The sequence below is a fragment of the Ovis canadensis genome, chromosome 5 (assembly GCF_042477335.2).
Source record: "Ovis canadensis isolate MfBH-ARS-UI-01 breed Bighorn chromosome 5, ARS-UI_OviCan_v2, whole genome shotgun sequence".
Classification (NCBI taxonomy): Eukaryota; Metazoa; Chordata; class Mammalia; order Artiodactyla; family Bovidae; genus Ovis; species Ovis canadensis.
The window spans coordinates 58,613,545-58,628,705 of NC_091249.1; the positions used below are offsets into that span (position 1 = coordinate 58,613,545).

The 15,161-nt window shown below is 38.3% G+C and overlaps 1 protein-coding gene across 1 annotated transcript in view; it reads right to left on the bottom strand.

The window, feature by feature from the left end:
* The window catches only part of CDKL3 (cyclin dependent kinase like 3), a 33,109-nt gene extending 18,309 nt beyond the window's left edge, over positions 1-14,800 (bottom strand). The window contains exons 1-2 of the mRNA XM_069592066.1: positions 14,039-14,800; positions 10,434-10,628 (exon numbers count right to left, since the gene is read on the bottom strand). Coding sequence (XP_069448167.1) covers positions 10,434-10,628; positions 14,039-14,266 — 423 coding nt within the window. The 5' untranslated portion in view covers positions 14,267-14,800. The remainder of the gene's footprint in view (positions 1-10,433; positions 10,629-14,038) is intronic.
* Between the last annotated feature and the right edge of the window lie 361 nt (positions 14,801-15,161).

Genomic DNA, 15,161 nt, shown 5'->3' on the forward strand with positions numbered 1-15,161 from the left:
GGTTGCCATTTTCTACTCCAGGGGATCATCCCAACCCCTTGAAAAGATAATAATGAAGGTAATACTGAAAAGATAAATCGCATTCCTAAAAGAAAAAGCAATAAAAAAGAACTTAATGGAAAAAGTTTAACTTTCCATTAACCCCGTGTCACACTTCAGGTACTGTCCTTTGTCTCATTTCCTTCATAGCTAAACTTCTTGAAAACATTATTTTTACTTATTCACTTTCTGATCACTCATTCATTGCTCAAGTGGAAGGTGAGCAATCTGTCTTCTGCTCCCCCATTCAAACTGCCCTCGAAACTCTATTCAATGCTCTGTGGAGCCCTAAATGGGAAGGAAATTAAAAAATGTGGGAATATATATATATATATATATATATATATATATATATATATATGATTCACTTTGCTGTGCAGCAGAAACTAACACAATTCAAAACAACTATTTGCTTAGTCCCTTAGTTGTGTCCGACTCTCTGTGACCCCATGGACTGTAGGACACCAGGCTCCTCTGTGTCCAGGAAACTTTCCAGGCAAGAATATGGGAGTGGGGAGCCATTTTCTACTCCAGGGGGTCTTTCTGACCCAGGGATCAAACCCCCATCTCTTACATCTCCTGCATTGGCAGGTGGATTTCTTACCAACTGTGCCACCTGGGAAGCTCGCAAAACAGCTGTATTCCAATAAAAATTAATTTTAAAAAGTGTCCAGGCCAAAGTCATCAACAACTTCATCATTGCTACATCCAACAGACACCCCTCCATACATATCTTGCCAGATGTGAAATGAAAATTGCTCAGTCGTGTCCTACTCTTTGCGACCCTCATGGACTATATATAGTCCATGGAATTCTCTGGGCCAGAATACTGGAGTTGGTAGCTGCCGTTCCCTTCCCCAGGGGATCTTCGTAACCCAGGGATCGAACACAGGTTTCCTGCATTGCAGGCGAGTCTTTACCAGTTGAGCCACCAGGGAAGACCTCGTTAGATATCTTAGTGTAAAAATATAGCCAACCACTCCTGCATTCCCGACTTCTGGGACCAGTTTCCTCCAATGGCAGTTTCTTTTCCTCTGTCTGTAAATCTAGGGTTCTGGTCTTAGGCTTCCCTTCTCATGCATCTTCTTTCTTGCACAATCTCATCTACTTTTTTTTTTTTTTTTGGCACTTTCTTGGTTATGGGAATACCATATTCTTTCGGGCTTCTTCCCACCTATTGGCTGTTTCATCTCAATCTCACCTACTCTTACAGGCCTTAGTACCTATCTATATACTAATGATTTCCATATTTCTATCTCTAACCAAGATATTTCTCTGGGTTTCCATAAGAAGTGGAAGCCTGCAAGAAATCCCATAAGGCTGACCCACACACTACCACAAACTCAGATAATTAAAAACTAAATGGATTATCTTCTCCGCCAAACCCATTTGTTCTTAAGAGTCCTTTAGCTCAGTGAATGGAACCAACATTGACCTCAAGGCTCGAGCCAGAAATCAAGACACATTTCTCCCTCAGGTCCCATATTCTCTCCATCCACTTCTCTCCCTAGTTCAAGTCCCCTCAGCTCTCTTATCAAAATTCTTACTTACTAAATGGTTTCCCTGAATTCCCTCTGATCCCCTCCCATTCATTGCCCACAACGAAACCTGAGTATTATTTTAAAATCATGTGTGTGATTATGGCACTCCTTCAAGGATTCCCCATGCCATAGGACAAATTTGAAGCTACATAAAATGGCTGGTAAGGACTTACAGGATTTGGCCTCTGCTCACATTCTCAGCCGTTCTTCCCTAGCCTATAGAATATTAGTTTCCCAATTTTCCAGCTTTGTGTCATCACTCTTTGCGTTTGCTAATGCTGTTCCAACTGCCTAGAACACTGCCTCGCCAACTATTTCCTTATGTCTCAGCTGAGATGTCTGCAATAAAGAGGTTCCTTTTATATATTATTCTACATTTCCTCCTTCACAGTTAATAATAATGCTTTATTATTATTTGCCTATTTACTTGTCATTCCCATTGGACAGTAAGTTCCATGAGGGTAAGATGTGTATCTGTTTTGTTCAGGCCATATCCCCCATGCCCAGTACAGTGCCTGAAACAATGAAGGCATTTAAAAACTTTATCAAATGTATTAAGCATACTCTCATCACCAGCAAAGTATCACAGCACCAGTGAAAATATCTTGGTGACAGAATTCTGGGATCTTTCCTTTTTTATATAACTTATTGCTATAAGCTTTGGGGATTAGCTTTTGTTCTGCCTCAAGTCTTCCTCCTAATTGGCCAAATAATTATCTTAGGGTAATGAATCACCTTAAAGGCACCATCTGTAAAACTTTGTTAGTCCCTTTTTACTTTCACAACTTTTACTGAGTGACTACTACATGCCAGGTACTATACCAAGATCTGAGAATATAACATGAGCAAAAATAGACATGGAAAAGCGCTTTAAAATATCACTTTACATATTCTGCCTACTACACAGCTATGACCCTCCTCCTCAGTGCTCTAAACATGCATAAAGATACACTCAGTTGACACCCTAAGATGTTTACTCTTTTTAACAGTTAACACCCTGACTACATGCAGAATTTTGTTATCTTTGAGAATCAAGCACTCTCTGAATTCCAACTTCTAAAATTCAGTTTTAGCAACATCCTCTTTGGTCTTCCACAACCACACCGAGACCTCTATAAACATAGCATTTCTATGTGTTTAGATTTTCTCTAATTTTTCTCATCAATGTTTAATAGTTTTCAGTGTATAGGTCTTATTTTCTCTAAGTATTTTATATTTTTGATGTCATTACAGTGGTATTTTTAATTCAGTTTCTGAGTTTGCTAATATGCAGAAATACAAATAATTTTGGTATATTGATCTTCTATCCTACAATCTTCATAAACTTACAGCTTAGTTTTTTAACTTTACTGTAGATTCCATAAAATTTTCTACAGAAATGATCATGTCATTTGTGAATAAAGACAGTTTTATTGCTCAAAACAAACAAACAGAGAGATACCACTTCACACCCACTGGGATAGTGATAATTGAAAGACAATAACAATACTGGGAGGACACAGAAAAACTGATACATTGTTGATGGGGATATAAAATGGTATAGCCACTTTGGAAAAAACTGTTTTGCAGTTTCTTCAAAACGTTAAAACATAACCTCACCATATGATCCACTGGTATTCTTGAGTTATCCTATTTCTATTCCCCACTCCCCAGTTCCTGGTAGATTTGTAGACCAACAGCCCCCAAATCATGGTGAAAACTAGCAGCCTAGTAGCCACCAGAGGAAGCTGTATCCCCTAGCTATAGGGCTGGATCTCCTCCAAAGCCCCATTCCCAGGTAACTATCATTATCTAACACGTCTGTCAGATTACTGGAAAATGCCACTAGAAGTCTTGTCTTCACTGACCTAACTCAGAGCTTGCCCAGGGCAAAGGGCCTTTGTCAGAAACAATTAGCATCTACTAAATAACATTACTGGAGAAGGCAATGGCAACCCACTCCAGTGTTCTTGCCCGGAGAATCCCAGGGACAGAGGAGCCTGGTAGGCTGCCGTCTATGGGGTCGCACAGAGACGGACAAGACTGAAATGACTTAGCAGCAGCAGCAGCAGCAGCAGCAGCAGTAGCAAATAACATAGCCACCTGAGGGAGCTATAACAGGACAAACAACAAGCTGACCAAAATACTTAATTAAAAAGAGGCTGGGAGTGAGATGTCCATAAAGGATTTGGAAAGTTCCAACATATTACTTAGAATCATGAAGGGTACATGCCCAGCTGTGCACACACTAGGAAAGACCTGAGATTGTCCCTAAGCTCTCAGTCAGTTCAGTTCAGTTCAGTTCAGTCGCTCAGTCGTGTCCAACTCTTTGCGAACCCATGAATCGCAGCATGCCAGGCCTCCCTGTCCATCACCAACTCCCGGAGTTCACTCAGACTCGCATCCATCGAGTCCGTGATGCCATCCAGCCATCTCATCCTCGGTCGTCCCCTTCTTCTCCTGCCCCCAATCCCTCCCAGCATCAGAGTCTTTTCCAATGAGTCAACTCTTCGCATGAGGTGGCCAAATTACTGGAGTTTCAGCTTTAGCATCATTCCTTTCAAAGAAATCCCAGGGTTGATCTCCTTCAGAATGGACTGGTTGGATCTCCTTGCAGTCCAAGGGACTTTCAAGAGTCTTCCCCAACACCACAGTTCAAAGTCTGGTGGAATTTGGGTTCTACACAAGCAAGAAGGGCTAAGTTGTAAACTCTCTGCCTAAACACTGAAGATATGCCCCAACACAGAGAGAGAAGGAGCCTTCAGTAAATACCCAGTAAATATGGCTGAGAGATTTATTAGTTTCACGAGTTTAAGGAATTCTCTGTTCAAACATTAGCTGACCAGTAAGCTAACTGAGCAGATTTCAGTGGTCACATATGACAAACAATACAGACTTCACAAATTAGTTCAGGAAAATAACTAACAGTTACAACTGCAAACCTTGAGACATGGGAAATTCTGATCTCCAGATTGCCACAATGTATTATTTCATATGTCCAGTTCTCAACAAAAAATTATAAAATTTCCAAGAAAATTCCCCCAAAAAGGTGTACAAAGGAAGATATATGCCCATGCATAAGGGGAAAAAGCAGTCAATAAGAAGCTTTGCCTGAAGAAGCCCAGATTTAACCTGCAAGAAAAAGACTATTCAGTTCATTTCAGTTCAGTCGCTCAGTTGTGTCCGGCCCTTTGTGACTCCATGAACTGCAGCACGCCAGGCCTCCCTGTCCATCACCAACTCCCGGAGTCAACCCAAACTCATGTCCACCGAGTCGGTGATGCCATCTAACCATCTCATCCTCTGTCGTCCCTTTCTGCCCTCAATCTTTCCCAGTATCAGGGTCCTTTCAAATGAGTCAGCTCCTTGCATGAGGTGGCCAAAGTATTGGAGTTTCAGCTTCAACATCAGTCCTACCAGTGAACACCCAGGACTGATTTCCTTTAGGATGGACTGGTTGGGTCTCCTTGCAGTCCAAGGGACTCGCAAGAGTCTTCTCCAACACCACGGTTCAAAAGCATCAATTCTTCTGTGCTCAGCTTTTTTTATAGTCCAACTCTCACATCCATACATGACTACTGGAAAAACCATAGCCTTGACTAGATGGACATCTGTTGGCAAAATAATGTCTCTGCTTTTTAATATGCTGTCTAGGTTGGTCATAACTTTCCTTCCAAGGAGTAAGCATCTTTTAATTTCATGGCTGTAATCACCATCTGCACTGATTTTGGAGCCCCCAAAAATAAAGTCAGCCACTGTGTCCACTGTTTCCCCATCTACTTGCCATGAAGTGATGGGACCAGATGCCATGATCTTCATTTTCTGAATGTTGAGCTTTAAGCCAACTTTTTCACTCTCCTCTTTCACTTTCATCAAGAAGCTCTTTAGTTCTTCTTCACTTTCTGTCATAAGGGTGGTGTCATCTGCATATCTGAGGTTATTGATATTTCTCCCAGCAATCTTGATTCCAGCTTGTGCTTCTTCCAGCCCAGCGTTGCTCATGATGTACTCTGCATATAAGATAAATAAGCAGGGTGACAATATACAGCCTTGACGTACTCCTTTTCCTATTTGGAACCAGTCTGTTGTTCCATGTCCAGGTCTAACTGGTGCTTCCTGACCTGCATATAGGTTTCTCAAGAGGCAGGTCAGGTGGTCTGGTATTCCCACCTCATTCAGAATTTTCCACAGTTTATTGTGATCCACACAGTCAAAGGCTTTGGCATAGTCAATAAAGCAGAAATAGATGTTTTTTGGAACTCTCTTGCTTTTTCCATGATCCAGTGGATGCTGGCAACTTGATCTCTGGTTCCTCTGCCTTTTCTAAAATCAGCTTGAACATCTGGAAGTTCACGGTTCACGTATTGCTGAAGCCTGGCTTGGAGAATTTTGAGCATTACTTTACTAGCGTGTGAGATGAGTACAACTGTGCAGTAGTTTGAGCATTCTTTGGCATTGCCTTTCTTTGGGATTGGAATGAAAACTGACCTTTTCCAGTCCTGTGGCCACTGCTGAGTTTTCCAAATTTGTTGACATATTGAGTGCAGTGCTTTCACAGCATCATCTTTCAGGATTTGAAATATAGCTCAACTGGGATTCCATCACCTCCACTAGCTTTGTTTGTAGTGATGCTTCCTAAGGCCCACTTGACTTCACATTCCAGGATGTCTGGCTCTAGGTGAGTGATCACACCATCGTTGAGTATCTGGGTTGTGAAGATCTTTTTTGTACAGTTCTTCTGTGTATTCTTGCCACCTCTTCTTAATATCTTCTGCTTCTGTCAGATCCATACCATTTCTGCCCTTTATTGAGCCCACCTTTGCATGAAATGTCCCCTTGGTATCTCTAATTTTCTTGAAGAGATCTCTAGTCTTTCCCATTTTATTGTTTTCCTCTATTTCTTTGCACCGATCGCTGAGGAAGGCTTTCATATCTCTCCTTGCTATTGTTTGGAACTCTGCATTCAAATGGGTATATCTTTCCTTTTCTCCTTTGCTCTTCACTTCTCTCCTTTTCACAGCTATTTGTAAGGCCTCCTCAGACAGCCATTTTGCTTTTCTGCATTTCTTTTTCTTGGACATGGTCTTGATCCCTGTCTCCTGTACAATTTCACGAACCTCTGTTCATGTCCCTAGTTCATCAGACACTCTATCAGATCTAGTCCCTTGAATCTATTTGTTACTTCCACTGTATAATCATAAGGGATTTAACTTAGGTCATACCTGAATGATATAGTGGTTTTCCCTTCTTTCTTCAATTTAAGTCTGAATTTGGCAATAAGGAGTTCATTATCTGAGCCACAGTCAGGTCCTGGTCTTGTTTTTGCTGACTGTCTAGAGCTTCTCCACCTTTGGCTGCAAAGAATATAATCAATCTGATTTCGGTGTTGGCCATCTGGTGATGTCCATGTGTAGAGTCTTCTCTTGTGTTGTTTAAATATGTTCAAGGTAAAAGGAAATCATATCTAAAGAACTAAAGAAAAGTATCAACAGAATGTCTCACCAAATAAAGGATATCAGTAAAGAGAAAGAAATGATTAAAAAAAAAAAAACTAAGCGGAGGGGGGAAAAAAACAGTATTAAGAAAGCAAAAAGGCAACCCAAAAGAGAAAATAATAGCAAACCATGTATCTGATAAGAATCTACTATCCAAAATATAGAAAATACAACTTGACAATAGAAAGACAAATAACCCAATTTAAAAATGGGCAGAGAACTTGAATAGACATTTCTTCAAAAATAAACAAATATAAACTTATTTTGCTTTAATTATGACATCAAAAGCAAAAGCAATCAAAGAAAGATATTCAGTCATGTGCAACTCTATGACTCCATGGACTATAGCCCACCGGGCTCCTCCGTCCATGGGATTTCCCAGGCAAGCATACTGGAGTGGGTTGCCATTTCCTTCTCCAGGAGACCTTTCCGACAACCCAGGGACTGAGCACAGGTCTCTTGCGTCTCCTGCATTGGCAGACGAATTCTTTACCACTAGTGCCATCTGGGAAGCCCAGACAAATTGGACTCCATCGTATCTGAAGACAAAAATGCCTCTTCTGAATTTTTCATTTAAGTGGAATTTATACTTACATGTTTTTTGCATTTGATTTTTTTCAACATGTTTTCAGGTTTCACTCATTCTGTAGGATGCATCAGCAATCAATTCCTTTTTGAGGCTGAATAAATCCCATTATATGGGTATACTTAATTTTGTTTATCATTCATCAGCTAATATACATTTGTTTCTACTTTTCAGCTATTTTAAATAATGCTTATACGACATTCCTGGGCAGGTTTTTATGTGAACATATGCTATCAATTCTCTTGGATAGATACCTAGGAGTAAAATTGCTGGGTCATATGCTAATTCTATGTTTAACTTTTTGAGGAACTGCCAAGCTGTTTTCCATAGCAGCTGCACCATTTTACATTACCACCAGCAGTGTATAAAGGTTCCAGTTTCTCAAATTCCTTGCCAACATTCGTTCTCGTCAATTTTTTAAATTACAGCCAGCCTAGTGAGTGTGAAATGGTACCTCACTGCGATTTTTGATATGCATTACCATAATGACTCAAGATATTGAGCATCATTTCATGTGCTATTAGCCATTTGTATATCTTCTTTGGAGAAGTATCTGCTAAGTCCTTTGCCCATTTTTAAATTGGGTTGTCTTTTTATGTTGAATTGTGTTTTGTACAATCTAGAAACTAGTTGCTTATCATATTTGATTTTCAAATATTTTCTCCCATCTGTGAACTGTCTTTTTACTTTCTTGATGGTGTCCTTCAATGCACAAGTTTTTAATTTTTATGGGGTCCAATTTGTCTATTTTGATTACTTTTGCTTTTGAGGTCATATCTAAAGAACTATTGCCTAACACATGGCCACACAGATTACCACCTATGTTTTCTTCTGAGTTTTATAGTTCTGGTGCTTACATTTAGGTCATTAATCCATTTAGAGTTAATTTTTATATATGATATGAATTATCATATTTTGGATTCAAACAGTAAGTTTCATTCTCCCTTATTTTGTAGTGAAATGCTCCCAAAATGCATAGAACTCCATATTACAATGATAATAATTCTGTTCTATTAGCTCTATGTGCTTTTGAAATTTTTTGATTCATTTTATTAGTTTCAAGATCATTTACATTTTTACTCCATTTTGATTCTATTAAGCCATTTTTGTTTGTTTTAGTGAACTACAGTTGAATCAAAATATTGCATCAATTTCAGATGTACAGCAAAGTGATTCAGTTATATACATATTACTTTTCAGATTATTTTCCATTATAGGTATTATAAGACATTAACTATAATTCCCTGTGCTATAAAGTAAATCCTTGCTGCTTATCTATTTAACATATAGTAGTTTGTATCTGTTAATCCTATACTCCCAGTTTAGCCCTCCGATTTCCCCTTTAGTAAGTCTGTTTCCTATGTCTGTGAATCTGCTTCTGTTTTGTATATAGAGTCATTACTATTATTTTTTAAATTCCACATTTAAGTGACATATTTGTCTCTCTCTGTCTGATTTAACTTAGTATGATATTCACTAGGTCCATCCATGCTGCTGCAAATGGTGATGTTTCACCTTTTTTCATGGCTTGGTAATATTCATATGTGTATCAATGACATCTCAATTGTCTGTTAAGCCCTTGGGTTATTTCCCTATGTGCCTGAATTTAAACACCTAAGTTCAAAATTCTTACTTTAATTTTACCCCCTCTTTGAAGTTTTCTGCTCTCAGACTGGTGTCTCCCATTATTCAAGAAATGTTTTTAGTCTACTACAGGCAAGACACTATAGGAATAGAGATAACTATATCTGACTCCCTATCAGCACTGTTTATTAAGCACTTAAAATATACCTAATACAGTGCTAAATACTATATAGCTATTACCTAATTTGATCTTTACAAAAAAATCTGTGAGATACTATAGCATTATTTTACAGATGAGGAAACTGAGGCTCAGAAAGGTTAGATAATTTTCCTGGGGCCACAGAGTAATAGGACTACCTTTCATTATGTAACTGTGAGCTACACAAGTTGTGTGGTTATCTATAGATAAGCTACTAGGTTAAAACCTAGCATAGTCTGACTCCAGAGACTGTGTGCTGTTAACTATTACACTGCCTCCCCTTGGATCCATTTGGGCAAGGAAATTACAATCTGAGTCCTAGATGCCATTACAACAAAGCTGCAACAGGAGATGCACTGAGACAGACTATTAGAAATTAAGGTGTCTGAAAAAGCTTAGGCTATCCAGATGTTATGCCTAATATCACTTACTATGTCTAACTTTACAGAAAGTAGAGTTCATGTTGGGAACAAAGTATGTCCATAAAAACCTGCTGAAATAAACAGTAATTAAACAATGTTAAAAGGCAACACTAAAAATCAAAACAGTTGATCTTCTTTCCTTTCTTGATTTAAAAGACAAGGCTCTATACTCCTCAGCCACTTTCACTCCTTTCTTTCCCTAAAGGCATCCATATTCTCTTGCCATTCCTCTGGCTTAGTTTCCAATTCCTACTTCCAAACCTCCCATCATCTGGGCTGGCTTGACTTTCGATGTCTTAATATATTTCACTAATAAAAGACACCAGAGTTGACTGCTGATTTTTCTATACCTCCTTAGCATCTCAGAGTTGGTCTGCTTTATAGTTACAATTATTGTGTGTTCAATATGTTTTTTGGTTCTGTGACTGAATTATAAGGTAGTAATTCCCCCAACCTTCTTTCCGTTTTCACAATGTTGATATTGTACAGAAAAATAATTTTAACAACTTTCATAAAAACAGAACAATGTTTAAAAGGCACTTACAATTCATGGTTTTCCTATAGTTTGGGTTACTTTGAAGCACTTACATTATTATTGTGAAGATATTCAATTGCTCGAAGAATCTGGAAGAGGTATTTTCTAAGTCGTTTACTCTCTAATCCGTGACAATAATGTTGTAACTCATCTAAAACTGTGTGGTCAATAAATTCAAACACCAAATGAATTTTCTTTTTCTGTCTAAAAACTTCAATCAGATTGACCAGGTTTTCATGACGAAATTGCTATCAACAAAAGAAATGGATTTTTAATAAGTATCTCATGCACCATAATTTGCACATATAAGACTCATATAATTTTAAAAAGAGGAAAATTCTGTTTCTTTTCCTCCATGCATTTCAATAAAAATTTGATTTGCTTACATTTCTATTTTTTAATGTTTATCTACTTCATAGTTAATATTTATAGAACAAAGGGCGATATATTGCTTTACTTCAAGTTGACATTTGGTTGCTTAAATAATTCAGAGTTAACATGATGAAATATAACTTTGTATTCTGCTAAGAGATATTGTCCTACCCTTTAAATTGGCCGTGATTAAAAGGTCCTTATGATTTCAAATGAGCACGAATTCCAGTGCCACTGAGCATGTAATCTGAATTTATAGAAATTAATTACTGAATTTGGTCCTGAACTCTCAAGAGTAAAATGTTAAGTTCCAGGTGGAGATTATAAATTCATCACACTGTAACAAAAAGGTATAAAAATATCTAGAAACTTTTCAGATATGTGAAATACCAATTTATATCCATAGGAAATTTATATAAATATACAATTATCTGTGGGTACATTTTTGCTCATTGTAAGATTATATTAAGCAATGAAACACGTTTTTACATTGGTAAGCACTCACTGAAGATACTTCCAAAATGTCAATAATGGAATATATCAGCTTAGAAAACTAAAAGAAGTTTAATATTTTATGCTGCTTATTCTATTTTTTAACACACTGACTTAATTATAATCAATTCTCAAATATTTAACTTTTTCAAATTACCAAAAATATTTATTCATTTGGTTAAAAATTAAAGGGTATATTTTTGATGTTGGATTAATCAAAAAGTTAACTTGTATGAAAAAAAATTGCCTTTATTCCAATGGCACAATATCAATTTTTCTAGTTATCTGTACTAATATACAAACTAAAGTCCTCAAAACATGACTAACAGAAAAACATGCCAAAATATAATGCCAGATTCCTTTCCTATTTTTGCTCCGATTTCCCTGGTTGGTGGGGCACCAGAGTGCTACAGCAACATGCTGGCAGTAGCAAAAAAAAAAAAAAAAAAAGACTGCCTTTGGATACTACAATATAATCCTTCAACTATGGAAAATTACTGTTTTCTTGCCCAGTTGTGATTTTAAAGGCCAAAGCAGAGAAGGGTGAGTGCAAGTTAATAAGCATAAAGGAACATCCATCCAGGGGTACTGGAGAAGGAAATGGTAACCCACTCCAGTATTCTTGCCACCTATATCTTGTCCATGGGATTCTCTAATCGCGTGGACAGAGGAGCCTGGTGGGCTGCAGTCTATGGGGTCGCACAGAGTTGGACACAACTGAATCGACTTAGCAGCAGCAGCAGCAGCAGCATCTAGGGATAAGGGATCAGTGTCTTCCTCAGATAAACCGTGAAACCCCCAGAAATACTCCACTGTCCTTTTTCAGGTTATTTTTGTTTTCTTTTATAAACAGAAAACTTTTCTACAGATATTCCCACTAATTAACCTATTTAATGAAATTCTAGCAGATAAAAATTTAGTTCTAATTAAGTCATTATGGCAGTTGTTTTTAGACTAAGAATGTTAACTAATCCAAGAAATGTCTCTTGTGGAATTAGATTTGATTAAACTAAAAATTCTACAAGAAATAAACCAATGGGGAAAAAAGTTAGGGTATCTCAAAATAGCTTGAACAGTTACAATAGTAAATTGTCAAATTCATCTCTGTGTTCTTGCCACACATCAGTTATTTTTACAAAACAATCAAGAAGGTAAAAAAATCTGCTTAAATGCAACAAAGCTGAAAAAAAAAAGAGCAAAAGATATTGCCTGGGAAAAAGGTCTCCTAATTAGATTTCACTTTTGGTGCACAAAGTTGCCTTTCAGTATTATTATGTTTTAGGTCATCAGGATAAGGACATGTATCTCTCACAAAATCATAACATCTCTACTGACTTTAAGTTCCCTTTTCATTGTCTAGAAATAGAGCAGTTCCAAATATCCGCAGATGCCTAATATATTTCTTCTATTTAGAAAGCAAATTGATCCATCATATCTAATACAGACTTACAAAGGAAGAAGAGAATATTACTTTTGTATCAGATAAAAATGAACAAGAGTAGCTGTTTTTTTCATCACATACAAAACATCTAGACTATGAACCTTACAGCATCTAAATTCCAATAAAAATACATATGTATATATAGATATTTTTTAAATCACTCATTTTGTACCCAATCCCCTAGGAATGTTAATGCTCCTTTCTTTACACTTCTTTAAGTCTTTCCCTTGGGTGGACCTATCATACCTACATGAAATTCTACCTTGTCCCCTTATCTCTCCTCATATTGTTCCCCATGTCTAAAAGCCTACTGGTCATCTTCACTGATTTCCTGTCACCTCGAGTTCAACATTTCTAAAACTGAACTAGTTCCCAAACCACGTCTCTTTTGAGTCTCTGATATTTCCATCAATGGTAGCAATCACAGAACCGCAAAGATACCTTTGATTCCTCCTCTTTGTTGCCTTCTACACTTTCATGTCTTCTTTAGCAATATATTACTACTTTTCATTCAAATTGCTGCATTCTAGCATGGTCCCTCACATTTAACAGGATTCTTGAATTAAGGCCACAACACATCTCCCTATTTTTACTTTCTTAGCTCTCCAATCTATTCTAAAAAATAATGCTAGATTAATATTAAGCATTTCTTTACTCTGAATTAAAAATCTCTCAGAAAAATCAAGTTTTGATTTCTCAGCCTAAAAGACTTTAAAACCTACCTCCAATTTACTTCTCTAATCTCACTGCTTTCCACTTCTGTATAAGAAACTCTACAGGCAAATGTTCTTTGTCCACTCTACTCCGTCCTTTGTCCTTTGTCTTGCTTTAGGCTCTATGAGCTTAAGCTGTTCCCCTAACCTGGGAAACAACAGTCTCTCCCTCTTTCTTAAGTCCTACATACCCTTTAAAGCCAAGTTCAAGTTCCATCTTCTCCAAGAAATCTTCCCTATCCAGCAGGACGTTGTGTTAATCACTGGCTTTTATTGTAAGTCACTTAAAATTCATTGTTATTTTTATATGCCCTCTTGTCTTTCTGATTAAATAATAAAAGTTCTGAAGAGCAGGTACTGTCTCTTACCTCATTATAGTCACAATATCTGGCACAAACACAGACATTTTTATTAAGTGTTATAAAACTAAATAATTGAATAATTATTTTGTTACATTATACACAAGCACATTTTATCTAGCATCACTGTAAAATTACAAAATATACACAATAAGGTAAGCTATCACGAACTTTTCTATTCCAAATACCTATGTTAACTGAAATATTTGTTATACAAGTTTTTATTTCATAACAATCTCTTTTTTGACTTACAGAGAGCAATTAAGGTAAAAGAAGCAAACCTTTAGAAACTTTATTTCCCTCATTGCAATTTTGTTGACAGACTTTTCTGATTTTTCATAAAATATCTTAATGGCCACTATCTGCCCAGTATCCTTATGTTTACACTTCATGACTGTTCCATAACTTCCCTCTCCCACTTTTCCAAGGGTTTCATACATCTCCATTTTGAAGCCCGGTTTTTGCTTTATGGAAAGAAAGGGTGGGAGGGGGGGGAGAAGATTAAACATTCATACCTTTATTTATTCAAGGTGGATAATGCAATATCACAATAAACTAATACTTTAAATTACGGAAAACGGAAAACTAGGAATCTTTTCCACGAGTCCTGTTTGTCTCTGGGAACTCTGCCAGTTCGCCAGCAAGGTGTCCTTATGTGACTTCGGCCACCACCAGAACTTGGGGGAACTTCCTACTGTCTCCATCATTTCCACCAAGTTTTAAGATGCTCTCACTACATGTCACCTATTCATCATGGGTAGGGTCCCCACACGTCTCGTCAAGCCCCATCAAATATAAGTTTTCCGCAAAGCTGCGGTCACCAACAGATCAGGTCCCGGGGCCCAAGAAAACCTCGGTCCCGCCCACTCCTCAAACCAGGAGTCTTAGGGTCCCAGACCAGTGCCGCGCCCCTTTCCCCACCGTCGACCTCGTCCGGGCAGCCGCCGCTGCCTCAGCCCATTCTGTGATCCTGCCAGCCTGGCTCAGTGCAGTCACAGCGACTCCGACCCTACCTAGCTTGCTAGCTCCCCACTGCCTACTACCATAGCAACGGTGCAGCAGGTCACTAGCTTGGGGTCTACTGCGCAAGACCGGAAAACCGGCCAGGCCCGACCCGGAAGGAAAAATGGGAACGAGCGGACGCGAGTCCCCGTGGGGGCTAACTGGAAGCTTCCCTGCGGGTGGAGGTCGGTAATGCGAGCAGCTGTCGATCAAACTGGGGCCAAGACAGAAGGTTGGTTCTGAGCAGCAACAGGGGACGATCATATTTTAGCAAAAGCTCGAGAGACTGCAAATCCTCTAGGGAAGGGGAGCCGGGGTGGAAGTTTATCCGACCTGCATCTTAGACGCACACAGGCCCGAGAACACTTGCTGCTTGTGCTGGATCCTAAAAGGATGCTTGGT